Source organism: Haplochromis burtoni, unplaced genomic scaffold (assembly GCF_018398535.1).
Source record: "Haplochromis burtoni strain Fernald_Lab_line unplaced genomic scaffold, NCSU_Asbu1 Contig_606, whole genome shotgun sequence".
NCBI classification, from domain to species: domain Eukaryota; kingdom Metazoa; phylum Chordata; class Actinopteri; order Cichliformes; family Cichlidae; genus Haplochromis; species Haplochromis burtoni.
In genome coordinates, this window is record NW_024582967.1 from 70,556 (window position 1) to 94,488 (window position 23,933).

The window sequence follows — 23,933 nt, forward strand, 5'->3', positions numbered from 1 at the left end:
AGTTTCCAACCACAGGAAATTTATTTCGAGTGTCTTCATAGTTTCATTTTTGAGATGCACTCATTTTTACAAACTGCAGGAAAAATAAAAAAATAAATATTTTGCACAATTTGCAAAAAACCAGCACGTGCAAGTAACTCTAGTAACAGTAACTCTAAGCAAAGCTGAAAGTCGTTCAGGAAAAAAAATATTTAGAGGAAACTAATCTTGTGTGCCACTAAGTGCCACCATCTTTGTCGTAAGAAGATAAGAAAAGAAGGAGCAAAACAAAAAACAAACAAAAAAAACAACTTTGCTTTATGGCTGCTCGAGCATTTTCTTTTTTTTCTTTTTTTTATTTAAACAAGCTCTCAGCGCACGATTCAACCTCCCGTCTTATTACAAAGACAGCCGTTGCTCACTGTGAGCTACCTTGATTCACAGAATCTGTTCTGAGATTGTGATAAATACATAAAGTGCTCTCTGGGCCCAACTATCCAGAGATTCTTGTCTTGGCTTCATTTTAATATCAAATACAGTGACTCAAAGCAGCTGAGCCATGAGGCACAAGACAGTGTGGGTGTACAATGAAGCGTGATTCACTGATGAGAGGATGTTATTTTTTCTTCTCAAAACCACGAGATCGGCGTTTGCACAGAGTTTGAACTCGGCAGTATTAAGGAGGAGGATGAAGAGCAGGAGGACGAGGGAGGAGAAAGGATCGAGACTGTGGTGAGAAAACGTTTGAGATGCACCCACAGCCTTTATCGAGATAAAACAGGCCTAGGAGGCCATCGTGATTCTGCTAATAATGATTAAGAATAAAAAATGTAATTGAGAATCAACACACATGCTCATTACAAAAATACTCTGAAGTTAGTCGTGGAGATAGAGCTAAAATCTTCCTTATGTATTCTATTACACGTTGACACACACACACACACACAGTTAATCTGTGTGTGTGTGTGACATCAATGACAGGTCAATCAGTATTTGTTTAGACGTTAAGGGAGAAACACTGGAAACTGACAAATGAGACACTTAGCTCAAACACAACCTGTGATCTTTCGCTCGTTTGTTCTTGTTTTTTCAAGCTTAAGCGGTGCATCCCATGTACTGAAGCACTTCGATGATAAGCGCATGTAAAGGCTTACCCCTGTGCTGTGTAGTGCAATCTGACGTGGCTGCATTACCATCGTTTCCTTTGTGAAGCTAATTCACAGTAAATCCTTCACAACGTGTCATCGTGTCGGTTGGCACAGGAGTGTTCATATTTTTCACATTATAGAGAAAACGGAGTAGCAGAACAAACTGAGTTCAGGGGAAAGACACGGCGCTGCGGTGCAGTTTTTGGCACGTCGACAGTCCGTGAGCTCGGCTTCAGTCCAAGAAAACCATCCAAGCAAAAATAAGGATCTTGGACCATTAAGTTTATTTGCCCACCTTAATTGCTTTGATGGTAAAACTGCCAAACTTGAGCTAATGAAATCAAGTGCATATTTAACGACAGTTAAAAAGCCTGTCATGCTACACAAAGTCCTCTGAAAGTCCTTTATGATCCTCAGCACAGTTTCACATTCAGGTGCCACAAAGTAAGCGTTTGTTAGGAGACATAATCCCCTACATCATCAATTAACAAGTAGATAAATAACTGTGATGCTGTCTATGCCTTGGATGCTTGTAACAACTGAAGCTGAGCGTTGTAATGAAGCTTATGAAATCATGCAAAAATGAAAAACCTAAGTTAAAAGTCTTGGACCAAGAAAAATTCAGGGAAAATAAAAAAATAAATCTGATTACCACTTTATGAATGTTTTATTTTGTTGTTTGTCTGTTTTTTCTTATATTGTGTTTAAAGTTTAGATATGTTGAGTATTTGCTGTTAGTTCAGCTATTTTCCAGCCACGGAGGAGGAGGTGGTGCGAAAGACACGAGGGTGTCGGAACATCTGAAAGACGGGAACGATCAGAGCGACGAGCAGCTGATCCCAGGTCAGGTTATAAATCTGCGCACAATCAGAAGCTTTCCACACAAGCAGCTCTGCACACACTTCACTGCCAGGCTGCATGTGTGTGGTCTCACCCAGATGAGGCTCGATAACAAAAAATGTCGATACATATCAGCGGCTCAGATGCAACCTGGTCACGTCCTCCTCCCGCGTGCCCAGAGGGAAGAACCGGAAATTACTTTGTTTGTTGATTCACAATTATGAAAATGAGGACAATAAGGGGGCGGGGCTGAGAGAAGAAAGAACGCAGGCGAGAGGAGTCGAGTCAATGCGCCACACCGTGTTGTCTTTTACTTCTCGTGCGTCTTATTGTGACATGATCCTAAAAAGCCGGCCCAAATTCCTGCGGATTACATTTGCCTTAGTTCCTCCACTAATCTCAGTTCTCTCTGGTTACAGCAGACCACTGCTTCCACCCCTCCCTTATTCACACCCAGATTACAGGTTTGGCCAGATTTTGGTTGGCGAAAGAATTTCTGACTGTCTATGTTTCACAAAAGAAAAAAAAAATGATGGAAAGCCTCTGACAGCATGTTTTCACAGTGACGGTCCTCAAATTAAAATCATGAAAACACAAACGAGTATCTAAAAAGAAAACCTGGGCAAAGGAAGAAACCGTAACGTAAGGAGAGAAAGAAAAAAACAAGAGGAGAGAAACCAGTATGAACCACAAGATCTGGAAACACTTTGAGGGAACAGACCATCATTCCCAGCGTCACTAACGCCCAGCAACCCGGAGTTATGGAAAAGCTTATATAACCCACAAGTTGACTCAAGCTACACATACACGCTGCACCTACTTTGTAAATACCCAGCAAAAAAAAAAGAAATGCACAAATAATAATAATGATTGAAGAAAACAGGCAAAACATTGAACAATTCTCATTTCTTTCATAATCCTAAAGATTTGGGACCTTTTCTGTGATATTCCTCAATCATTTTGTGTTTTTATTCGTCAATATGTGCTGCAAACATCGAGCACACGATGCTGTAAACAGGTTTTCCAAAAAGCAGTGATTCCATGTTATGTAACCAGCTGCTACTTCTAAACCAACAAAGGGCCATTTCAGGAGAGAACCCTGCGATAACTGCAGCACTTAAGTAATGGAGATAGAAAGAGGCCAAGTTAACATCAAATGCATTCGACCTGCTGAATGTGCAGATGGATCATACACAGATGCAGAACAGTTTGCACTGATGTGCTCTCAGAGAGTTTAAAAAGTGCTGGGCAGAGATGGATTATCCCCCGTCCTGTGATTAAAAAGAACATATACAATGTTTTTAATGCCCGTGTTCTGTAAGAGTTTCAATTTTAAGTCAATGAAATGAAATAAAGACACAACGACTAAATATTTTACTGAGGAAGGCAATCTCAGAGATGATTATGAGATGGCCTGCGGGCGCTGAGAAGCTGAGTGACTAAATTAACACGTTGCACGATTACATTTAGAAAGTAACTTGGGATTGCACTATACTGGAAGACGAAGAAGACGAATTATTTTTTTAATTATAAAAATACAGAAAAGTATATTTTACATCAAATTAATATTATCATAATAATATAAAACACTTCTATCGCAGACATAAGGCACTAAAAGTGATGCTGATGTCCTCAAATAGTAACAAAGTATTTGCTCAGAGCCTCGTGACTTGCAGGAGGAGAAAAACAGCAAAGAAAACCTTGTGATTCTGGGAGGAAGCACTTGGTACATGCTGTGTTTGCATTTACTGACGTTTAAAGATGACATATTCTGCTCAAATTCAAAAACTGAGTTGGGCAGCCCGATCTTTGATCACAGGAAACGGGACCAAGACGTTTCCCTGTCACTGCATAGCTGTCAGAAATTATAGACAGAGGTTAACACGAGGCAAACAGTGAAGGAGTCACTTCCTTTGCCAACCCTTTAATTTGTTCCACCAGAGTGGATCTGCCTCGGCCATTTGTTATATATGGATCCGAGTCTTTCAACAATGAAGTTGTTAAAGAAATGAATGTTGGAGAGACTAGTCTGGTATAATGAAAAGGACTGCACATCCTTTCCAAGCTTTCCAGCTGACTTTGGTTTATCCACCCTTCTTTACCGGCACAAACCAGAGAGAATACTTTGTTTTTTGTTCTATCGCTCTGTTTTTCCCCTTTATCAGTTTGTCACATATAAAATTTGACTTTTAGAACAAAATCGAATGAGGGTCTGATGAATGAAATAAAACTGAACTCCATGCCTCGCAATCAAGAACGAAAAACAAGAATGTAACGTCGGCGCTACGCAAAATCCCTGATTGTAGGAAACTGTGACGGACTGCCACGAGGGTGAAAGCTTTGCCACATTTGCATTTAAGATCTACATTTGCTGGACTTACAGAGTGCATCCTCCACGCGAACGTCGTTCTCAGTCCCTCTTCTTCCTCCACTGATGAGTCTCAATGATATTTGCATAAAAATGGCCCAGAGAAAAACACAATATAAAAAGTCCATTGCGCCCATCTTTCATTATAGACACAAACAACCCTTCTTTCAGCAGCATCTTACAGCGGCACTGCAGATGACAGGTGCTTTGTGTGGTTCACTTTCACTGAGTTTTCTCTCAGCTGCAGTCCTCCAAACCCAAAGTCTCCTTTTCTCCCCTTCTGTCCCTCTCTCTGCTGATACGGTGAAAATCAATGACTCCTCTATTCTGCAGACTGGCCTGACGTCTGCTAATGAAATCCTATCTGCTATGATTCATCCATCTGAGCTCCTGGGCTATGACTGGCAGATGGACCATCTCATCAACATCATTTATCATCTCTATCTCACAAACACACACACACACACCTTGGGAACATTCACTTACACAAACTAAAGTGTGTCATTTGCACAAGTGAACAATAACTGATGTCCCAGTTTATATTAGCCTGACCACATTTTCCTCCCCTGTTACTTCTCTACATTACTGTGTAACACATAAGGACTCCTGCTGCCTTGTTTGATTAGCATGACATGCCGTCAAACACACAATGAGCTAATGCCTCAGCCAGATACAAGGAAAGAACAATCAGTGTAGGGCAGAGCTCTGTGTTAGCTGCTAATGCTCAGTTTTAAAACTCTCAGCTAAGTGTAGAAAATCAGAGTCTTTGTGCGGCGCCAGCATCTCAGAAATTGAAGACCTGATGGGTTACCTTTATTTTTGATGGAAGGTCCTCACAACAAAAGGAACATTTCTCTATGGTTTGTGCTACCACAGTGTAAAGTTACTGCCAGTGAGATCTGCTGGCTTCTCTACATCCACCTTGTAATCAAATATACTACGTTTCAATAAAAATAAAATTCCAAACAAAGAAGTTGTCATTCACAAACCTTAAACAGTGACACAAAAAGCCTAATAAGAAGAACGTAATCCTGCCATTTTTCAGCATTACTGACCGTTAGCACAAAACTAAACAGCAGCAATGTTGGTTCACATAATAGAGACACTTAAACCCAGTGAAGATGGAGGATGGTGACCTCAGATTTCTGCCAGACTGTGAGCCCATGATCGGTACTTACACTGTGAGGTTTTAAAAATGAGCCTAAACACATGCTGTACTTAAATAGTCCAAATAAAAAGCCAGCAAGGCTGACAATGACCAATTGTTTGTCGGGGCTTGTTTATCATTAATAAAAGATGACCTAAAGCATTGCAACACGTTTTAAAAGCAGTAAGAGCTTGGACCAGGAAGCAGGGTTGATATGTCAACAAGCAGATTGTGTACACTTTGATAAACCTATGAGCTTGATATGGCTAAATTAAAAAGTAGTTTCAGATCAGAATACTTTACTGATCCCACCTTTCTACTGCTGCTGTCAAACTCCGTACCCACAACATCGCCGGACTTGCAGATACCGGGAGCACAGCACAGAATAGAGTATGGCAAATGATCACAATCGCCTCTGAAAATAGAGATGGCTTTCTGTGTTTCTGACCAAGTCACATTTATTGTCAGCGATATAATGAAAAATTACATTTTTGTAGTAATTATAAATATTTCTTTTTAAATTGTAGAAAATAAAACCATTGCTTTATTTGGAGTAGTGTGGTTCGTGGGACTAAGAGCATTTCAAGATTAAGATAAGATGACAATAATTAAGTAAAAACAAATCCAAATTTCCCGTAAAGCTACAATCCTGTTCAGCAACTGACGAATAAAAACTGGCTGTGGAGGTTTACCAAGCATGTTTAATATAAACTCAGTGTTATCATTCAAGCTTTTCATTACATTTCATCCCCAAACCACAGCCTACATACATTCAAGTGCTTTAACTCACTCTCTTCCCCCATTTCATTTATAGCATAAACTATGATTGGGCGCAACCACCTCTCAGCCACATGCTTGTGTTCAAACATCCAAGCTAGCTTTTTGTTCAGGTTTGCTCCAGGTGCTCCATCCAAGGTTAACGCAACTAAATCAGCAGGTATGAAAGTGAGAGTATCTGGTTCAGTCTGTGCGTGTCAGCTGTCCAGGGTGCATCCTCTATATATCAGCTAAGCTTTAGTGATCCTGTTTACAATATAAACTATAAAAGTAGATGCACGATGGAGTTAAAACAAGGGGTTTGAATGATGATTTGAAAAGGTGGCAAATGAGAGTCGCACATACCTGTGCTGCACAGAAAAAGCAGAGGACAGGAAATGCTCGTCTCCTGAACTCCACAACATATTTGTAGTGAAAAGTGCTGGCTAAAAGGTGATGGCTAATAAAAAATTTAAAAAACAAACAAAACAACAACAGAAGAGCCGGGGTCAGCGAGGTCAAAGAGCTGTGTTGACATCACAGAGGCCTCAGAGTTAAAAGACAAAGATGGATGCAAAGGTCGCTTTGTTTCTGCTTGAAGTTCACTTGCACTGTGGGATTACTGGGATTGATGAATAATTCAAACATGTTATTCCAGGTTACATTACTTTTTGTACCTCAGCTATAAAAACAAACAAACAAAACCACTAGTTTTAATTGTGTGCTTTCTGTGCCACCTTACTTACATCATAATACAGTTTGGTCAAAGGAATAATTACATTTTTCACAAGTTACTGACATTTACAGAGTGTAATGTCTCAACAAACAAATTAACATTAGAAATAAAGAATAAAGACGACAAAAAATGAAGCACCGAGTTTTTCTACAAGCACTACGAAATATTTTTTGGACAGTCTGTACCAAATGTCATGCGGTAAAGGATTGTCCTAATGCTTCACAGGCTGCAGTAACAACTTTTTGCCATGTTGCCTGCGTACAGATACGAGGTTTATACGTTTAAGTCACCTGCAGGAGCTGCTTTTGTTTTTACTCCTGCTGCTGCTGAAAATCTCACTGCCTGCAGTATGTTTGTGTGTGTTTTGGGTAATCTACCTCTTACACTTGGAGTTTGTTCATAGAGTTAGTTTAGTTTAGAGTCCATACATGGGAATAAAAATAACTTTTTGACAGGTCGAGTGAGGACATCAAGGATCCCCCCCCCCCAGATCTTTAGTATAAGCCTGGACATGAATCAGGCCTATAGCCCAATAAACTGTAAATGCACTACAAATATGTAATGACTCACACTCTGCTCACAAGTCGCACATATCACGCACAGCTGACGAGACATTGCTGCACATTTCCATCGCCCTCAATCCCTCTGTTGCTCTCCAACAGCCAAACCCTTCAACCCTTCCCTCATCACTACATTTCTCAACAAAGCCAGCATCAAGCTAATCTCTTCCTGTAGCTGCGTCTCTGCATTACTGTGTTAGTGCAAGCCTCTGCTGATTGAAAAAGACATCTGTTTACACTGCGTTGGCTTGTAGCCACACTGTAGGAACACGTGAAACGCTGCATCCGGACAGAACAGACATGGTGAAAGGGGGGATTCGTCATGGATACAAGGATGAAAACAAAAACACCTTTTCTAATTAACACACGTATAAAAGCAGCATATTTCAGTTCTTCTTTGCAGCCATCAATAACATGGGTGGTTGGATCTGAAACTATGAGATCACACTAAAATACTTCCACCTTTATCAAACTGCTACATAGAGGTTTTCTAGGGGCTGGTGTAGAGCTGGGCGATAGAACGATAACGATATGTATCGCGATATAACTTTTACTCGATAGAGAAATTAAGCTATCGCGATAGACCTCGCCGCTCTTGTCCTCCAAAAAAAAAAAAAAAAAAAAAAAAAAAAAAAAGGTCAGCCAATCCAAATTAAGTAGCGCAGAGCCGAACCAATCACAGCCGCAGCGTCACGTCGCGTGACTTGTTACGTACAGCACAAGTGCCAAGCCGCACGTGTGTTTGTTTGGGAAGCAGCCAGCGCGTAATGGAGGAAATGAGTGTGCCGACTAGAAAAATCAACCGAGCGTGACCGAAGAGAAAACAGATGATGGTTCCAATGCCGGAGAGATTGTCGAACGGAAGAGCCATAGAAGTTCCGTAGTGTGAAGGTATTTCGGCTATTTCAAGTCTGACAAAAAACAGAGTAGCGTGCACTGTAAATGTGCCGAAAGCAAGTCTGGAAATACAATAAACTGGTGCATGCGTCACACTGTGCGCCACGTTATTGTTTCGGTGAAATGAATTTCTACAATACTGTTAATTCTACTCTCTGCAGTGTTTAAATGCTTACATATACACACAGTTACTGTCCCTCCACACATACGACTCGGTTCTGCTTCTATGCCCCAGCTTTGTTTACTTTTTCCCACCGAGGCTTCTAGACTTCTGATTGGCCAACATTTCTGCACGGTTAGGAATCTAGCGCCACCTGCTGCTTTGGCATGTTCATAGCAGCGTTTTCCTTCATTTCTGCCTTTATGTGTGGACGGGATTATTTTTTAAAACGAAAACGGAAAATCTCCGTTTTCAAAAATACCCGTGTACGTGTGGACGTAGCCTCAGTCTCTGACTGGAAGCGCTAATTCGTCATTCGGCTTTTGTCAGACTAAAGTAACTGTTAAAACTGTTTGAAAAGCTCAGCTATACAACAAGGAGAGATCGAGAATTTCCTTTTAGTTCTCAGTTTATTTGATATTGACAAAAGTTAGTCAGTTTTGTCTGTTCTTCTGTAAAACAAACTAAGATTTATTTTTAGAATTAATATTTTGTTTCTAAGTGGAATTGACAGTTTAGTCTGTTTCGTTTGTTCTATTTTGAAACTTAAACGCTTTAGCGGCTGCCTTTTGTGTAGTTTGCAATATTTGCCTTTATTTATCTGAAAAAGTCTCATGTTCCTTAAGTACATCTACCCTGTTGAACTTATTATGGGAAATAAATATTTAAATAAAAACAAGCTGCTGATTATTTCACATTTTACTTGTGAGCAACGGCACATTTAAATCTTACAAATATAGTTATTTGGCTTATATCGTGAAACATATCGTTATCGCCTGAAATGAAAAAACCATATCGTGATATGAAAAAATCTCATATCGCCCAGCTCTAGGCTGGTGAAAGGTATTCTGGGAAACCCAGAAAATGACTAACTGAAGTAGATACAGATGCTCAGGGTAAGCGGGTAATCACGAACAAAGAATACGCAAATGCATCCGTTTAACTGCACCGTTATGTCACGCTGATTTATTAATTAAGCAGAGTAAAAGGAGATTGGGCCACGCAGTAAGAGTCAACCTGGGAGATGAACAGAGACACACATGAATATTATATAGCAAAATACATCCAACTTCCTGGAGGGGTTTCCTGCAACCCTGGGGATTTGTTCACAGCCAGACAGTCGTGACAGAAATGAGGATGTCTGAAGCTGCGATTTCAAACCAAAGCGGAAGATTTAAAGAAAATAAATAAACAAAGTGCTTATGTTCATCTTTATCATATAATCTGGTCAAATTCCAGAAATGCCACAAATGTCACACAAAAGCAAACAAAGTGACTCAACTAAACGCACCTTTTTCCACCTCTCACACCATCCTACCTGGAATTTTTAACTCGCATCATCTTTCCTATCTACACCGCTCATTTTGTTCGCCTGCTCCCTCCTTGAAATGGCTGTAGAGCATCGTCTTCATTCTCCTTTTGCTTTTGCAGAGCTTCTGTCCGTGCATCTCTATGTTAATGTGTCTTCTCAGATTGCTTACTTGGGATTGCTCCGTGAGCTGATCCATTTTACTCTGCATGAAATATGCTAATGTAAAAAGAGTTTTCCCTCATTTATTGTGGATTAAACATGAAAGACCTTGTTGTCATTTGTATTTGGCTCAACAGCAGAGCACGTTCAATACAGTCTCACTGAAAACGTTTTATTCTGCCCTGAGCTCGTTATCCTCGTTGCTTTGAGTCATAAGTTGTCCACTGGGTCGATGCAAAAATCCTGTCTGTAGATTTCAGTTAATTTAGCGTGTCACAGCAATTGATGTCAATCACATGAAACAACAAGCAGCCTTCTGCTACTGATCACAACTCCTGTTTGTAAACTTACTAAAGTTTTAACATGAAATATTTCACATTTAATATCCAGCGAGGCATCCGATTTGAGCTATTTTGTAACTTTAGCATTCATCGTTTGTAGCTAATAAATGATTCTAGATCATCGATAAAGATAAAGCACTTTTGAAACGAGCACAGCTTCTGTTCTGACTCACCTTCAAAACTTCGCTCAGTAACATCACAGCCACACGAAAACCCAGCACAGGCCTCTGAGCTACATTCAACCGGCTCTCCCCTAAATTCAAAACCACAACACAAACACGCCAGTTGCGTTATCACAAGACCAGGCTGTTTTTTTTTTATGATGAAACTAGAGTCCCTGATTAAATTAGACCACACGTCTCTGACAGCAAATCACCTCCTGCTTTGACAGCAGCTTCCTCTGATCCCTGCGTGGGGCCTGTCAGGCTGAAACCAGCATCTTTAGTCAGTCGGTAACAGGCTGTGATACTCCACGCTTGTTTTTTAATGCGCAGCATCTCAGTTTAAAAGAACCACTACGCTGCCGACTGGGACATAAGATGTAATTATAGCCGGAAAACATTAAATATTAATATTACTGAAAAATTACCAGCTGAATTACACGCAGTGCCTTTCCTTTTTAGCTAGCAAACACACGTCATGTAGTCTCAGTCTTTCTGAAAAAGACGTTTCTCAAGCCGACTTTAACACGTCATTCAAAGAAACTGCTTCATTACGTCACATGAGAACCTCGCCTTCCCCCAGCCGCCGCTCCACGACAAACACGTCTGTTTACCTTGCTCTGAATCTCAGTTATCATTACATTAGCTCATCTATGCGTGTGTGCACACGATAGGGTGTGTCTGCGCAAACAAAAAACAAACAAAAACAAGACAGAATTTGGACGGGCTCTTGTCTACGATGAATATGGTGCTACGAAAAGTGTGAAGAAGAACAAGCAAATGAATTCGACTGCTGGCACTTCATCTCCTTCCCTCCTGAATTTCTGCCTCTGTGTGTCTTTGTTGTGGGAAAGTTCATTTGGGTCTTTGTCAGACTTGTAAAGCACGGCCACAATAGACCCATTCTGCTGTGACACATTCAACAAAGAGCTTTCCTCTGTGTCTGCCACACTTTGAGGAAGACGCACGCAAACAAACATTGTGATGACCTGACCACACATTTGTTTTTCATATCAGCGTTATCTAATGCTGTGCTACATGCACACACACTTTTGTTATTATTAGGAGAAGCCAGTGACTCAGACTTGTCACTTCTCCAGTGTACAAACCAACGTCAGAAGTAGTCGATCACCTCCATACGTTCTTTAGAGAAACATGTTGGAAATTACCACAGACCCATTCTCGTCTGTCTGATTTTGTCTCATTGTGGACTATTTAATACTAAAATGCATCTTCTTCTTCACTTGTATTTATATAGCGCAGTAGGTCGAACAATCTACATCGACAACAACCTGTCAAGAGCGCTACACTAGATTTTGTGCCTCACTCTCCTGCCAAACATGGATGACAGTAAGTTTCTCCCGTTTACCTTTATGCAGCTGTTCATGCAGCTTTATGTGTCAGTTGGCTGCAAGAAGAAGGAGGAAGATACAATTCTGCATTGTTTCCAATGCATCGTTCCACATGGGTTAATGGTTTGGGCAAATGACACCAGATTACTCCTTTGGGTCTCGAATAGGACCCAGTGTAGGACAAAAGTCTTCTAGAGCAAACATGCAGCTACTAGTTTTATCACAATGTCCTTCATGGTTCTGTAACAATATAAATAACAAGCACATAGTTATTAAAAAAAATGCATTTTGAAGCTACATGCAGTTTTATCTCTAATTGTTAAAATATGTGAGTCACAGGAATATTTTGGAGACGTGCTCAGTGTTTTGCTTGTTACAAACCACTCAGTTATTCACATATTCACTGCAGAACCTGATCATTTGCGCAATTATGACATAAGAGACCCCAGATCAGTGACAGACTGCTGGCAACCATGGACAATGACTCCCCCCCTCCATGACACACTGACAATCTGAAGAGCAACAGGTTCCTTCAACCTCGCCGTCTGAGGGAACCTTACAGGAGCTCGTTCCTTCTGCTGCCATCAGACTCTTTGATTCATCCACTTGGGTCAGATCCACACATGTGGAACAGAACTGGTCACACCTCAATGTCACTGTTGTACACCATGACACACACACACACACACACACTTGTCCTTTTATATTTATACCTCTCTCGATATTTATCTGTTTATCTTAATATTTATCTATCAATATCTCTGTTTCTGCACTCACTTTATATGAGTGCGTGATGTTTGTTGTATATCTGCTGCTATGACAACTCAATTTCCTTCTGGGATTAATAAAGTTTCTCTGATTCTGATATTCACTCATTCTTTGGCAAAAAGTAACATGTATGCGATGAAGGTTAGCTCTTTTGAGTCACTGCAGAGCTTATGCCCTGAGAGTTCAGACACTCGAATACTGTACATCTATACTGTCTTTTTTTCCCCTAGTAACACAATCATTAGTAGCGCTGACCTGTACTGGCAGTTTCCACTATCAAATGAATGCGCAGCATTGTGCAGCCATAGAAACAGGAAACTCAGGTAATGAACTCTTCCCTAATTTGTCACGTTTTTTAAACCTTAAAGATCCTCCTAAACCTGACCACAGGCTGAGAGCTGCTCGTTGCCTCCTAGCGATCGTACCTGCAGGCAGGGAATCCTCAGAAAAAGAGCGACTACAGAGATGGGCAGAGTGACTGACGTGTTCTTTATTTCGTATCAGCAATATTCATTTTTAAACAGTTTGAACTTTCTCCCGGTAAGATGATAGTGTATGAAATATTTTTTTTAAATACTGATAAAGTATTTATGACATTTATATCACAGACTGTTCCAGCCAAGCCAGGAGCAAAACCCCTCACCATTTCACCTGAATCATGAATTCAACAGCATCAGTTTAACTGAGCTTGCACAGCAGAATCCGATCTTTATTATGCAACTTTAAAGGCAACATTTTAAATATAAATATAAATAAATATATTTTATGTCACAAAAGCCTAAAAATACAAAATGCAGATGCCAAAAGCACAAGTGACACTGCAAATAAATGATGAATTAAGCAAATAATAATAATGTTTCTTAAATTTTGCTGCTTGTAACCTTAAATAACAATAAAGAAGTGGAAGCCACCATATGTCTTGAGCTCCTCTCCGTCCTCTGCTGTCCTGCATTCAAATCAGGGGTTTATCCAACTTTCAGCCACACAAGCTCTAAATACTATGCCTCCCTGTGACAGTCTAATTCCAAATGCTGGTAACCAGGATTAAAGCTTCCTACTGTCTATGACTGACTAAATTGTTCAGTACAAGTTTCGTGTATTAAGGGTAGTAAATGATTACTGCAGCTAAGTGTAGTAAAGATTCTGACAGAATACCAAAAACATACTGATTTTGCTAATCTTCGATCCTTATCAGTCCTCGGACTGCAACATGAACTTATCCCTTATGGTGGTGCCACAGGAAATACCACGCAGTCATTAAAAATAAGTGTTTTTCCATTCTGAACATTGTCATGATCAGAAAATATCACAAGAGTCTGCACAGAGTTTACAATTAGGGCAGAGGTGAAACAAGAGTAAGTGCCTGAAACACAAAATGTTTTGGCTCTAGGGTAGATGAGGAAAAATGTTGGTGCTGTTTGCCTTATAAAGGAAGTTTTAAATCCAGAGTACCGCTAGAGGAAAGGTCGGACACTTCTAATCAGCCCTTTGGTTTTTAACATAATATGCAACTGATCAGAGAGAACAACAGATAGGAGCTGATCCCTGTTGTAATGCACAGAGCACCAAACACGGACACGGATGCACATACATGTCTGATTTGTAGCTCGTCTCCAAGGCTACAGAAGTTAAGTGTACGTATATACATATAACCATCAAGATAATCCAAATCTGAACTTCCTTTATTAATTGCTTATAAAGTTATCTGCCTCATCTCCAGCTCTCCCCGTCTGATGATCTTTATCAACCACTACATATTCCTCACAACCCACTGCTCTCACTGGACGTCCTCTTCTCTCTCCCATTTCTTCCCTGGGGGGTGTTTGCCCTCTCACTGTTGGTGTGCTACCACAGCACCTGAATTAGTAATATTTGAGTATTACTAATTCAAATAAGAAATATGAAAAATACTTCAAAGGAAATCCAGTGGGCCTATATTTACCTCAAAGTCTTGCCATACGAAGTATCTCAGTTTTTAGATCTGTTGTTAGCAGCAAGGTTAAAAACACTAAGCATAATCCGGTCTTTAAGTCTGATGTCATTAGCCGTTTCCGGGTCCAAACTCCGATTCAGGTCCCAAAGTCAAGCGAACACTATAACTCTCAGATGCCGCAAACTGTCTAAATTCTTTCATCTTTAATAAAATCATCAGCGTTGCTGCTTTACCAGGTGTAACAATGAAGTTTAAAATCCAGGCATCCATGAAAACAGAATTTATTAAATTCAACAGAGTTAGAAGAAAGCAGGAAGTTAGCTCGCTAGTTCCCACCTAAACATGATATAGCATGTTCTGACTGAGAGATTTCTGAAAAACTAAAATGTACAGCTCTGCTGTCACTTCCTGTTAGCATGACATAAACACAGTGAAGCTGGAGGATGAACGCTAACTTTTTTCCACTCGATAAAAGTTAACGTGAAGGTTCCTGATGGTTAGGGACAAATGCAATCGCATGGCAGGATGCTGTAAACGGACCAAACTTCAGTCAGGAGAACAACTGAGATAATCCATCCACAATACGAGGTTAGTCATTCATATACTGCTGCATGGGCTGGGCTGTAGTTACATTGTAAAGTTTAAAAACTCAGCTTTAAAATGAATAGTGTAATAAAACAGAGAGCCAACAGTGATCACTGACTGTTTTTAGGGGCTCCTTCAGATTAAACAGAACAAGATACAAAGCATTAAAACATGTTAAAAACACAACAGCCTTAATAAATGCAGAGTAGTTTGGGCCCGGAAGCAGGTTCACACGTCATCATTTAAAGACTGGATACACATGATTTCAATAAACTGTAGCTGGTTCAACTAAGTAGCATGGCTAGCTTCTATCTTGCAAGGTTGTCCAATGGGGGAAACTTTTAAAAACATGTTTGTCGAATAATTAATTTGTGATGGGTGAGAAGACGAGCAGCATAAATGCAAATGATCACAGTAAGAAGACTAAATGCAATAAATCACTTCACATGTTTTCCTGCTGAAGAGATGATATTTGAAACCACAGGAGAGCACCACTGATGACCTCGCAAGCCAGTTAAGTAGCTCCCTACATCCTTGAATGTAATCATAGAGTCGATTCAAAACCTATAATCAAGAAAAACTGAAGATTGCAACCTTTATGAAGCCAGGAATTATTGCAGCCATTTGAAATTAACAAAAAAAACCCCTACCAATACTGACATACCTTTTGCACTCACTTTATTTATTTATTTATATTTTTATATCTATATCTATCTATCTATCTATCTATATATATATCTATATATATATATAAATATATATATATATATATATAAAAATTCCAATTGACTCGGGAACAGTTCACTTCACTAATCACCACAAACCGCTTCCTGTGTGGATGTACCTTTAATGTCCTGTGAAAACCATATAAATCCAAATATGGTGACACTGAATGTTTCTGTTCAATGTTCCTGTATCAGTCAAGAGCATTCTCCTTGTTCTTAAAATAAACACCTGGTGGATTAGCTCTGAAATGTGGTGTCATAAATCTGAAAATAGGGCTAAAGTAGTTTTTTTATTGGACAGTAACACTACAAGCATAAAACAGCAAAGTTTAAAACTGGATAAAATGAAACGTCCACAGAAGCAAAATAGAACATAAAAATTATTGTAGCAGAAACTTAATCCAAAAACATACAGCAGCAAAGCAAATGACATTTACTGCAAACGACTGTTAAAAACTGAAAGTTAAGACTGACCCGGGTAATGTACGGTACATGCAGAACTAAAGCTACTTTCAGCTGCTCCCTTATGGGTCACCACAGCAGATAACTCTCCATGCACGCAGAAGGATCTCTTCCCACGATCGAACAGAGGATCTTATTAATAAAACTGAGATACATGCATCTTGTGATGTCTCTTAAACAACACTAGTGAGAAACGGTTTGGTCTATGTTTGAGCTTTTCCAGCCAAGCTGAATAATGGCTGCTGCAGCTGATGATGACAAAACAACACTTCAGAACTGGCCTGATTCTACAACATCCAACAATGAACAGACCACCAAGCTAAGGAAACGCACAACATTCTCTAAAAGGTGCAGCGTGACTACCTATCTTAGCAAATGAAACAAAAGTAAGCAGTTTAATGAGACCAATGTATGTGTATTTTAGATTGAGACAGTAGCCATCTCTCAGAACAGCTACAAGGAGCTAACTTTAGCTGCTATTAGCAACACGTTAGCAAATGCCTGTACCTCTCTCTCTAGGTTACATTTAAGTAACTACTCATCTTCTACCCTGTATGTTACTCAGGGCCAATCACGCAGGCCTTAAAAAGCAGAGCTAACAAGGATTAGCATCCAATTTTAACACCTGACTGTAATCCTGCCCTCACTAGTCCATGGTAAGCCTGTGCTAGCCATGCTGATGGAAGGTAAGTGGTTTATACATGGTCTGTAGTTTTTGGTTACCCAATAACTTGGCCCAAGAGAGTTATGTGATCTATGACAGGACAATACACTAAAAAAATTAGCTCATCATATTCTAGTTTAGTCCATTAGTGTCCAACTGCCCAGTGCTGTCACTGCGAGTCTGTATCCTAGTACAATACTGAACATGGAATCATATTATACTGCTGCGGCCTACAGGAAGGAAAAGGTTACCCAGGGTTACCTTTTTTGTTTCAAAAACAAACGAGTTATTTGCGTCTGCATGAGCAGCATGAGCTTATTAGATATCATTGTTAGAGGCCTCAGTGTTACAAGAGAATTGCATGGTCTGGCAGAAAGGGTGGAGCCATATGGCCATTATATAAATCATAACCTACAACACAGTTCATCATATAATGACACATGAGACAGTAAGTGACAGTAAGCCTATTCATGACACAGTAGCATGATAATACACAGTTAAGGTCAAGCGATAAGCCATTTGGTCAAATAGCCATTACTTACTCAGAACAACACCTTTAAACACTGAAATTTTCTCTCAAGCTTACAAATCCATCAGAAATCAGGGGACTGGCGTGGTGAACAGCATATCCCAATGTCCAAATTACTGTAAACGTGTGTGGATTACCTGCCTTCAAAGCAAACGTAAAGGACTCAATAGCTGTCACTTATTTTTAAACACAGAGAGAAACACATAAAACCAGACAGCATGCTAAGATTCGTCCTCATCAGCCACTGAGGTAATTCCATCTTGTCCTAAGGTCATCCGACATTAAAACAAAAGAGCCAAAATAACTGGTTTTCCTCGTGCATTTATCCACAATTTTTTTGAAAATTTCTACCTTAAGACAATTAAAATGTACACACTTCAAATCTTTTGCATTTTTGATCATAGAACATACAACTGGTCACTGAATATATTATATACTGTACTTCCAAACCAAATCCAGGAAATCAAAGACATATGAAACAGAAGGTTTCGCGTGCCAGCTGCAGAGCTACAGAGATTCATTCCTACATCACCGGCCTGCCCCTAATGATGTCACCAATTAAAGGGACATGACATTAAAACAATGATGAATTCTCTTTTTCATCACTATGCTTAATCCCACAGAGACGACTCAGTCCAGCCATCGGCAGGCTCGAATGTACGCGTGCACTTGCCCGTGCAAACATACAAGTGCTGGGTTAAACAGCCATGTAGTGTGAACGCACGGCAAAGTCATACAGTGCAGTGAGCGTGTGCATCCGTTTCAGAGCACACCATACAAAGAAAATTTATACAAGTGAGCCAGCTGGGTACATAAGCCCTCCTGCACAATAAATCCAAATAATCCTTTACGATGGGAAGCGAGAAAAAGGGGGGCTGGGGGTTCTCAGACATATGCGTGCGCACACACACACACACACAAACACAAAAAAGGTACACACGCTTCAATTAGCTTCGCCATTGTGCCTCTGTTGTAGATATTCAGTGGCTGTGCCCTTTTCCCAAGAATAACAAGCAAGTCAACAAAATGCGTGTGCTCGAAACAGAAGGACAGCTTCTGACATCTCAACCTCAAATACCTCATACACTTGCTACGAGATGAAGCACACGAGAACAAGGCCATTAAGGATTATCCTGAATTACAAAAGAAAAATGGGGTGGCATAAAAAAGACAGAATAAAATGATCTTACCTTCCATCATGGTTGCAGATTTGCATTCCTCAATCTCCAAAGAGCCTGAAATGAAAGGTGGTGTCGTGAGGGGAGGGGGAAGAGAAGAAGCTCCTGGCTACTAAAACACAGTAGAACTGATGGCAGCAGAACAGCTGTGTGCTTGTGGCTAACGCCCTGGCTAACTGTGAACCTCCAACACCCCCAGACGTCGCCTGTCAACTAGCTCAGGAGGGAGAGAGACAGAGAGATAGAGCGAGAGAGAGGAGGGGTGGGGGACGGCTTAGGTGTCGATCAGAGCTGGAGCCATGGATGCTGCTGCTGCTATTGCTGCTGCGGCTCAAACCTTCACAGCCGAGGATGCTGAGAGGTAGGGAAAAAGCAAACTGGAGGAAAAAAATGAAAGAGGCAGGGAAGGGAGAAGGAGGTGGAGAGATTTAGAGGGAGGGTTGTGTGTGTGTGTGTGTTTGGAGGAGGGGGGAGGGGGGGGTGGCTGAGGCAGTATGCTGAGGTCACAGATGACCTTAGCCAATCCCTGCAGCTCTTTGTGCAGTCACATGGCTTACAGCTTGAATCTCCTGACACTGTCCCCAAAGAGAGAAGGCTACATTAGTAACCTCTCTTACTTGACAAAAACCGGTGCGCATTTACATGTTTACATGTAGAGCATCCGAGGAAGCAAACAGATATATGAGGTTTAAATATAGAAGCCACACAAAGAGAGTAACCATACACACACATGCTTACACAGCTACCCTTCACCCTACCTTATGTCAGTGCTCTGTGCCGAGGTACCCAGGCATGAATCTATTTTTTGGTCACACAGAGAATAATGAGGGTATGAGTAAAGTGACAACCCATGTTGATACAAAAATATAAACGTGCTCTATATTAAGTCACTACTGCGCAAAATCCTTGCCCTGCACCGTCCTGCACAGCGCCTAATTCTCTAGTAACTGCCTCCGTGTCCCGCCCTCTTTGGAATATCGGTGCAGTTTCACTCTGCTCCTCTCCCCGCTCCCTCCCACCTTACCGTCTCTCTGCTAGTCTGTCTCATTTGGCTGCCTTTTTCTGTCTCTGTGCTTTCCCACCGCACTGGGATGAGAATCGACCGGTGCGACGTCACGGCAACGCAGGCTACAGCTGCAGCCAACAAACAGGAAGAGCCGATGACAGACCAGCCTCCGGAGAGGGGTGTGTGCTGGTGTTTGTGTGTGCGCGCTGATTAATTTTCTATGAGAGGGTGGAGAGTGAAGGGGGGTGGGGGCAAATGTGACAAATCAAACAGCAAAGTGAGATTTTACTGGGCGAAAAAGGAAGAAAAGAATAACAATGAGCCACAAATGCAGACACTGGGTAATTTGTACCCATTGGTCTTTAAGTCTGGAAAAGACGTGTTTACTAGGGCTGCCACAAACGATTATTTTGATAGTCGACTAGTCACCGATTATTTTTGTGATTAGTCAACTAATCAGATCATGCATCCACTGGACGTAAAACGTACAGCTTATTGCACCAGCAGCATCTGCTCTTATATAACTATCATTAGCTTACAGCTTTAAGTGTTTAAGGTCTGTGCTAACTAAAAATGAAGACAAGATGATAGTTTATTAAATTTTAATGAAATCTGCAGATTGTTTCGGTGAAGTTTAATAAACTCCTTGCTATCTAAAATATAACAGGACACCGGAGTAAATTCTGGAGCATCTCACACTTCTGATCAGCTGTCTGCTTGACGTTTATTCAGCTGTGTAAAAACTATAACTTTAATCTCAGCCAAACCGATTTACTCAGGAACAAATAAAATACTGAAAAAAGCCAAACAATAACATTTTAAGTTATCTAAGTGACTCATATATCGTGTTTAACCTGAGTAGCGAAAGACGGCGGTGGGCTTGAAAACGATTTGCCAGGAGTCCGGTGTTCTCACGGCGCTAGTGACCTAGCCCCCGGCTAGCTATCGAGCTAGTGGGTAACAGACGTCTCCGAAAACGTCGGAGCGCTTTTGAAAATATGCGGTGTCTTGATAAACTGAGCCGATATTTGAGGTTTACACAGCTACATTCTCGCCTGAAAATATGTTAAACGTTTATTTTGTGACCCAGAAAGAATAATAAGAGTAATATTAAAACTAACTAGCTGCCGCCATTGTTGGAAACTGAGCTGGGCTGCGCTATGAATTCTGGGACACAGCTTCTTCTTCTTCGGGGTTTAACGGCAGCTGGCATCCTTGTACATGCAGTGCTGCCATCTTCTGTTTCAGTCCGTTATTACACTCTTAAATCCTGCTACTTATTCCTGCGTCTTTTGGGATCTTACAAAGCTTCAAACGACGTGTCGACTATTAAATCAGTCGTCTACGATTTTGATAGTCGACTAATCGTGGCAGCCCTAATGTTTACTCATGTTTAATTTCTACTGCTGGCAGTGTCAGGAGCAGCTGAAGAGGTAGTAACAGTAGTAGTGGTGTATCAGTAAATGGTAACAGGACTGGTTCTATTATAGTGCTTTTTTACCTCGCTTGAGCACTCAAAGCATTTTACACTACACGCCCCGTTCACACACTTATTAATAAAACATGGCTAGCTCATATGGTAAGAAACCAAACCCATATTAATGGCACATGCTATACACATATATAGGCCTACTGATTTTGATCTGTTCAACCTGCTTCCTCAGGGAGGCGCTATAGGTGCATCAGCCCAAACACTGACAGACTCACGAATGGTTTCTTCCCAAAAAAGTTCTACCCCCCAAATCCAAGGACTTCCCTCTTTACACAGACTACACAACTACCATCACTACTGTGCAATACTTCATTCAATAACCACACGTAACACTATTTATTTGCATATTTGTTCATTTTATATATTTATAAAGTGTTCATATGTATATAGTGCTGCAGAACTGTGTACCCTCCCTCCTTTCCCCACAGGTCTGCACTGAGTAGGAGATGCTCTTTATCTCATTGTTGATGTGTATAGTGACAATAAAAGGCATTCTATTCTATAGTTCTATACATACATGTGCATGTATGGAACTATAGAATAATCCAAGAGACAAAATACGTGTCGTTATTCTTGTTTGAGCAGAGCCAGCTGGGCAACTTCAGCTCATTAGAACCAGCATTAGCTGAAGCACTTCAGCACCTATTCTTCCTGAGGTCATTCTTACACTGCTGTGATATAAAACTACTCTCTCCAAATCTTCCTCTCACATTTATAATTTCACGCTTCTTTCTTATTTTCACTGCATTACTGTCTGTCAAGTTGCTTCTATGTTATTCATTATGTCACCTGCCTTCTCCCTCCTTTCATCCTTTTCTTGCTACAGGGCCAGCTCTTCCGTATCAACCACCACTGATGCCCCCAAGGAGAGGGTCGACACCCTCATCTTACCCCCGGTCCCACTAGCTCTAAAGCTTTGCTAAGTAATCTCCGTGACCTTTGTAATTTTTTCTCCTCCCTGCCTTTATCCATTCATCTTTCTTATCACTTACACCATCGCTTGCTAATTTCCTTCCCCATTGTTCTTCTAGTATCAGCCATGCTCGGTTATGTTTGCCTCAAGACAAACATCTTCTCCTACACTGTCATCTAGTGCCGACAGAGCATCATGACAGATATTTAACAGTTTGTGCTGGTGCTGGAACTTCGATGCTTCTGAATCAGAAATATGGCACCATTAACTCACTGTAGTGTAGTACCATTAACATATAGTTCATTTGTTTCCACGAGCAAGTTGGCAATTCAAACAATATTTCTTATTTCTAATACAAGAGAGCCATGTATGATGATTATGCAGCTAATTAGCGCTGCCACAGCAGTTAATGATGATGCCATTTTTGCCCAGTCTTTTTCTTATTGTTGAATCGTGAACACCTCAACTACACCTGAACTACCTCAACTGAAGCAAGTGAGTCCTGCAGTCCTTCAGATGTTATTCTGGGTTCTTTTGTGACCTCTTGGATGAGTCAATGCACTGTTGGAGACTTTAGTGATCAGGTCTGGGTGTGGCTAGTGAAACTGAACATAGGGCCAGGTAGGTTTGGAGAGCTTTTCCCCCATTTAATAAATGAAATTACAATTTAAAAAGTGCATTTTTTTCTTTATTTACTCAGATTATATTGGTCTAATATTAAAACACTTTTTCATGGTACTGCATCGGTCTCCTACAGTTCTTCTATACCAGGGGTGTCCAACTCCAGGCCTCGAGGGCCGGTGTCCTGCAGGTTTTAGATCTCATCCTGAGTCAACACATCTGAATCAATTAGTTCATTACTGGGCCTCTGGAGAACTTTACGACACGTTGAGGAGGTCATTTGGCCATTTAACTCAGCTGTGTTGGATCAAGGACACATCTAAACCCTGCAGGACACCGGCCCTTGAGGCCTGGAGTTGCCTAGCCCTGTTCTATACCTATCCTCAAATCAGTGCAAACACAACCAATGCTATTGCCTTTGTGCACATGATGTACACATCACATAACGTTATTTAACTTTTTAATTGTATTGTTAAATTAACAAACCAGAAGACTATGTTACAGTAAAGGCAGATTATCTAAGGTAATCTAAGGAGACTGTCTTTAATTCTGTAATATCTGATTCTATTACATTTGGTTACAAATGTAACCAAAAGGTAGATGATGTATGGACATACAGGAAGTAGAAGAGAATGTTGCTTATGAGAAATGAGTTCCATGTGTCTGGATAGGAAGAACTTATGCTGCTCTATTTTCTAGCTTTCCCGTCTCATTTTCTCTCTCTCTCACACACACACACACACACACACACACACACACACACAAACACACAAAAACACACAAACACACACACACACACACACACACACACACACACACACACACACACACGTTGTCATGCATCAATACAAGCATGCATTAGCTAATGCAGTATAAAGTCCACTTCACTGCAGGACCGGTGAGTAAACCGCTTGAGATTCTAAAAATGCAGAAAGTGGTGGGTGACCTTCATGCTTTATTCTAAGGGTAAGTTGTCGATCCATGCACAAACTGCTGAGGTGATGTGCTGCTGCAAAAATAAAGGTGTTTTACCTACTGTACCTGCAATGATACGAAACCAGCCGGTGCACAGCTCCTCAGCCATCAGTAGCTCTCTCCATGGACCCCGCTGCTCTCACTCCAGCCAGGCAGAGGGATGAGA

The 23,933-nt window shown here is 40.8% G+C and overlaps 1 protein-coding gene across 4 annotated transcripts in view; it reads right to left on the reverse strand.

Moving 5' to 3' along the window:
• Nucleotides 1-23,933, reverse strand: part of sgip1a (SH3GL interacting endocytic adaptor 1a) — a 73,160-nt gene that overhangs the window by 37,593 nt on the left and 11,634 nt on the right. For 2 of the 4 annotated variants that reach the window (XM_014329760.2, XM_005948784.3), the window contains exons 2-3: nucleotides 23,825-23,909; nucleotides 18,773-18,817 (exon numbers count right to left, since the gene is read on the reverse strand). In XM_014329760.2, coding sequence (XP_014185246.1) covers nucleotides 18,773-18,817; nucleotides 23,825-23,876 — 97 coding nt within the window. In that variant the 5' untranslated portion in view covers nucleotides 23,877-23,909. Of the gene's footprint in view, nucleotides 1-18,772; nucleotides 18,818-19,518; nucleotides 19,559-19,784; nucleotides 19,962-23,824; nucleotides 23,910-23,933 lie in introns of those variants that run through there. The other 2 variants (XM_005948786.3, XM_042214725.1) reach the window with 2 other exon arrangements.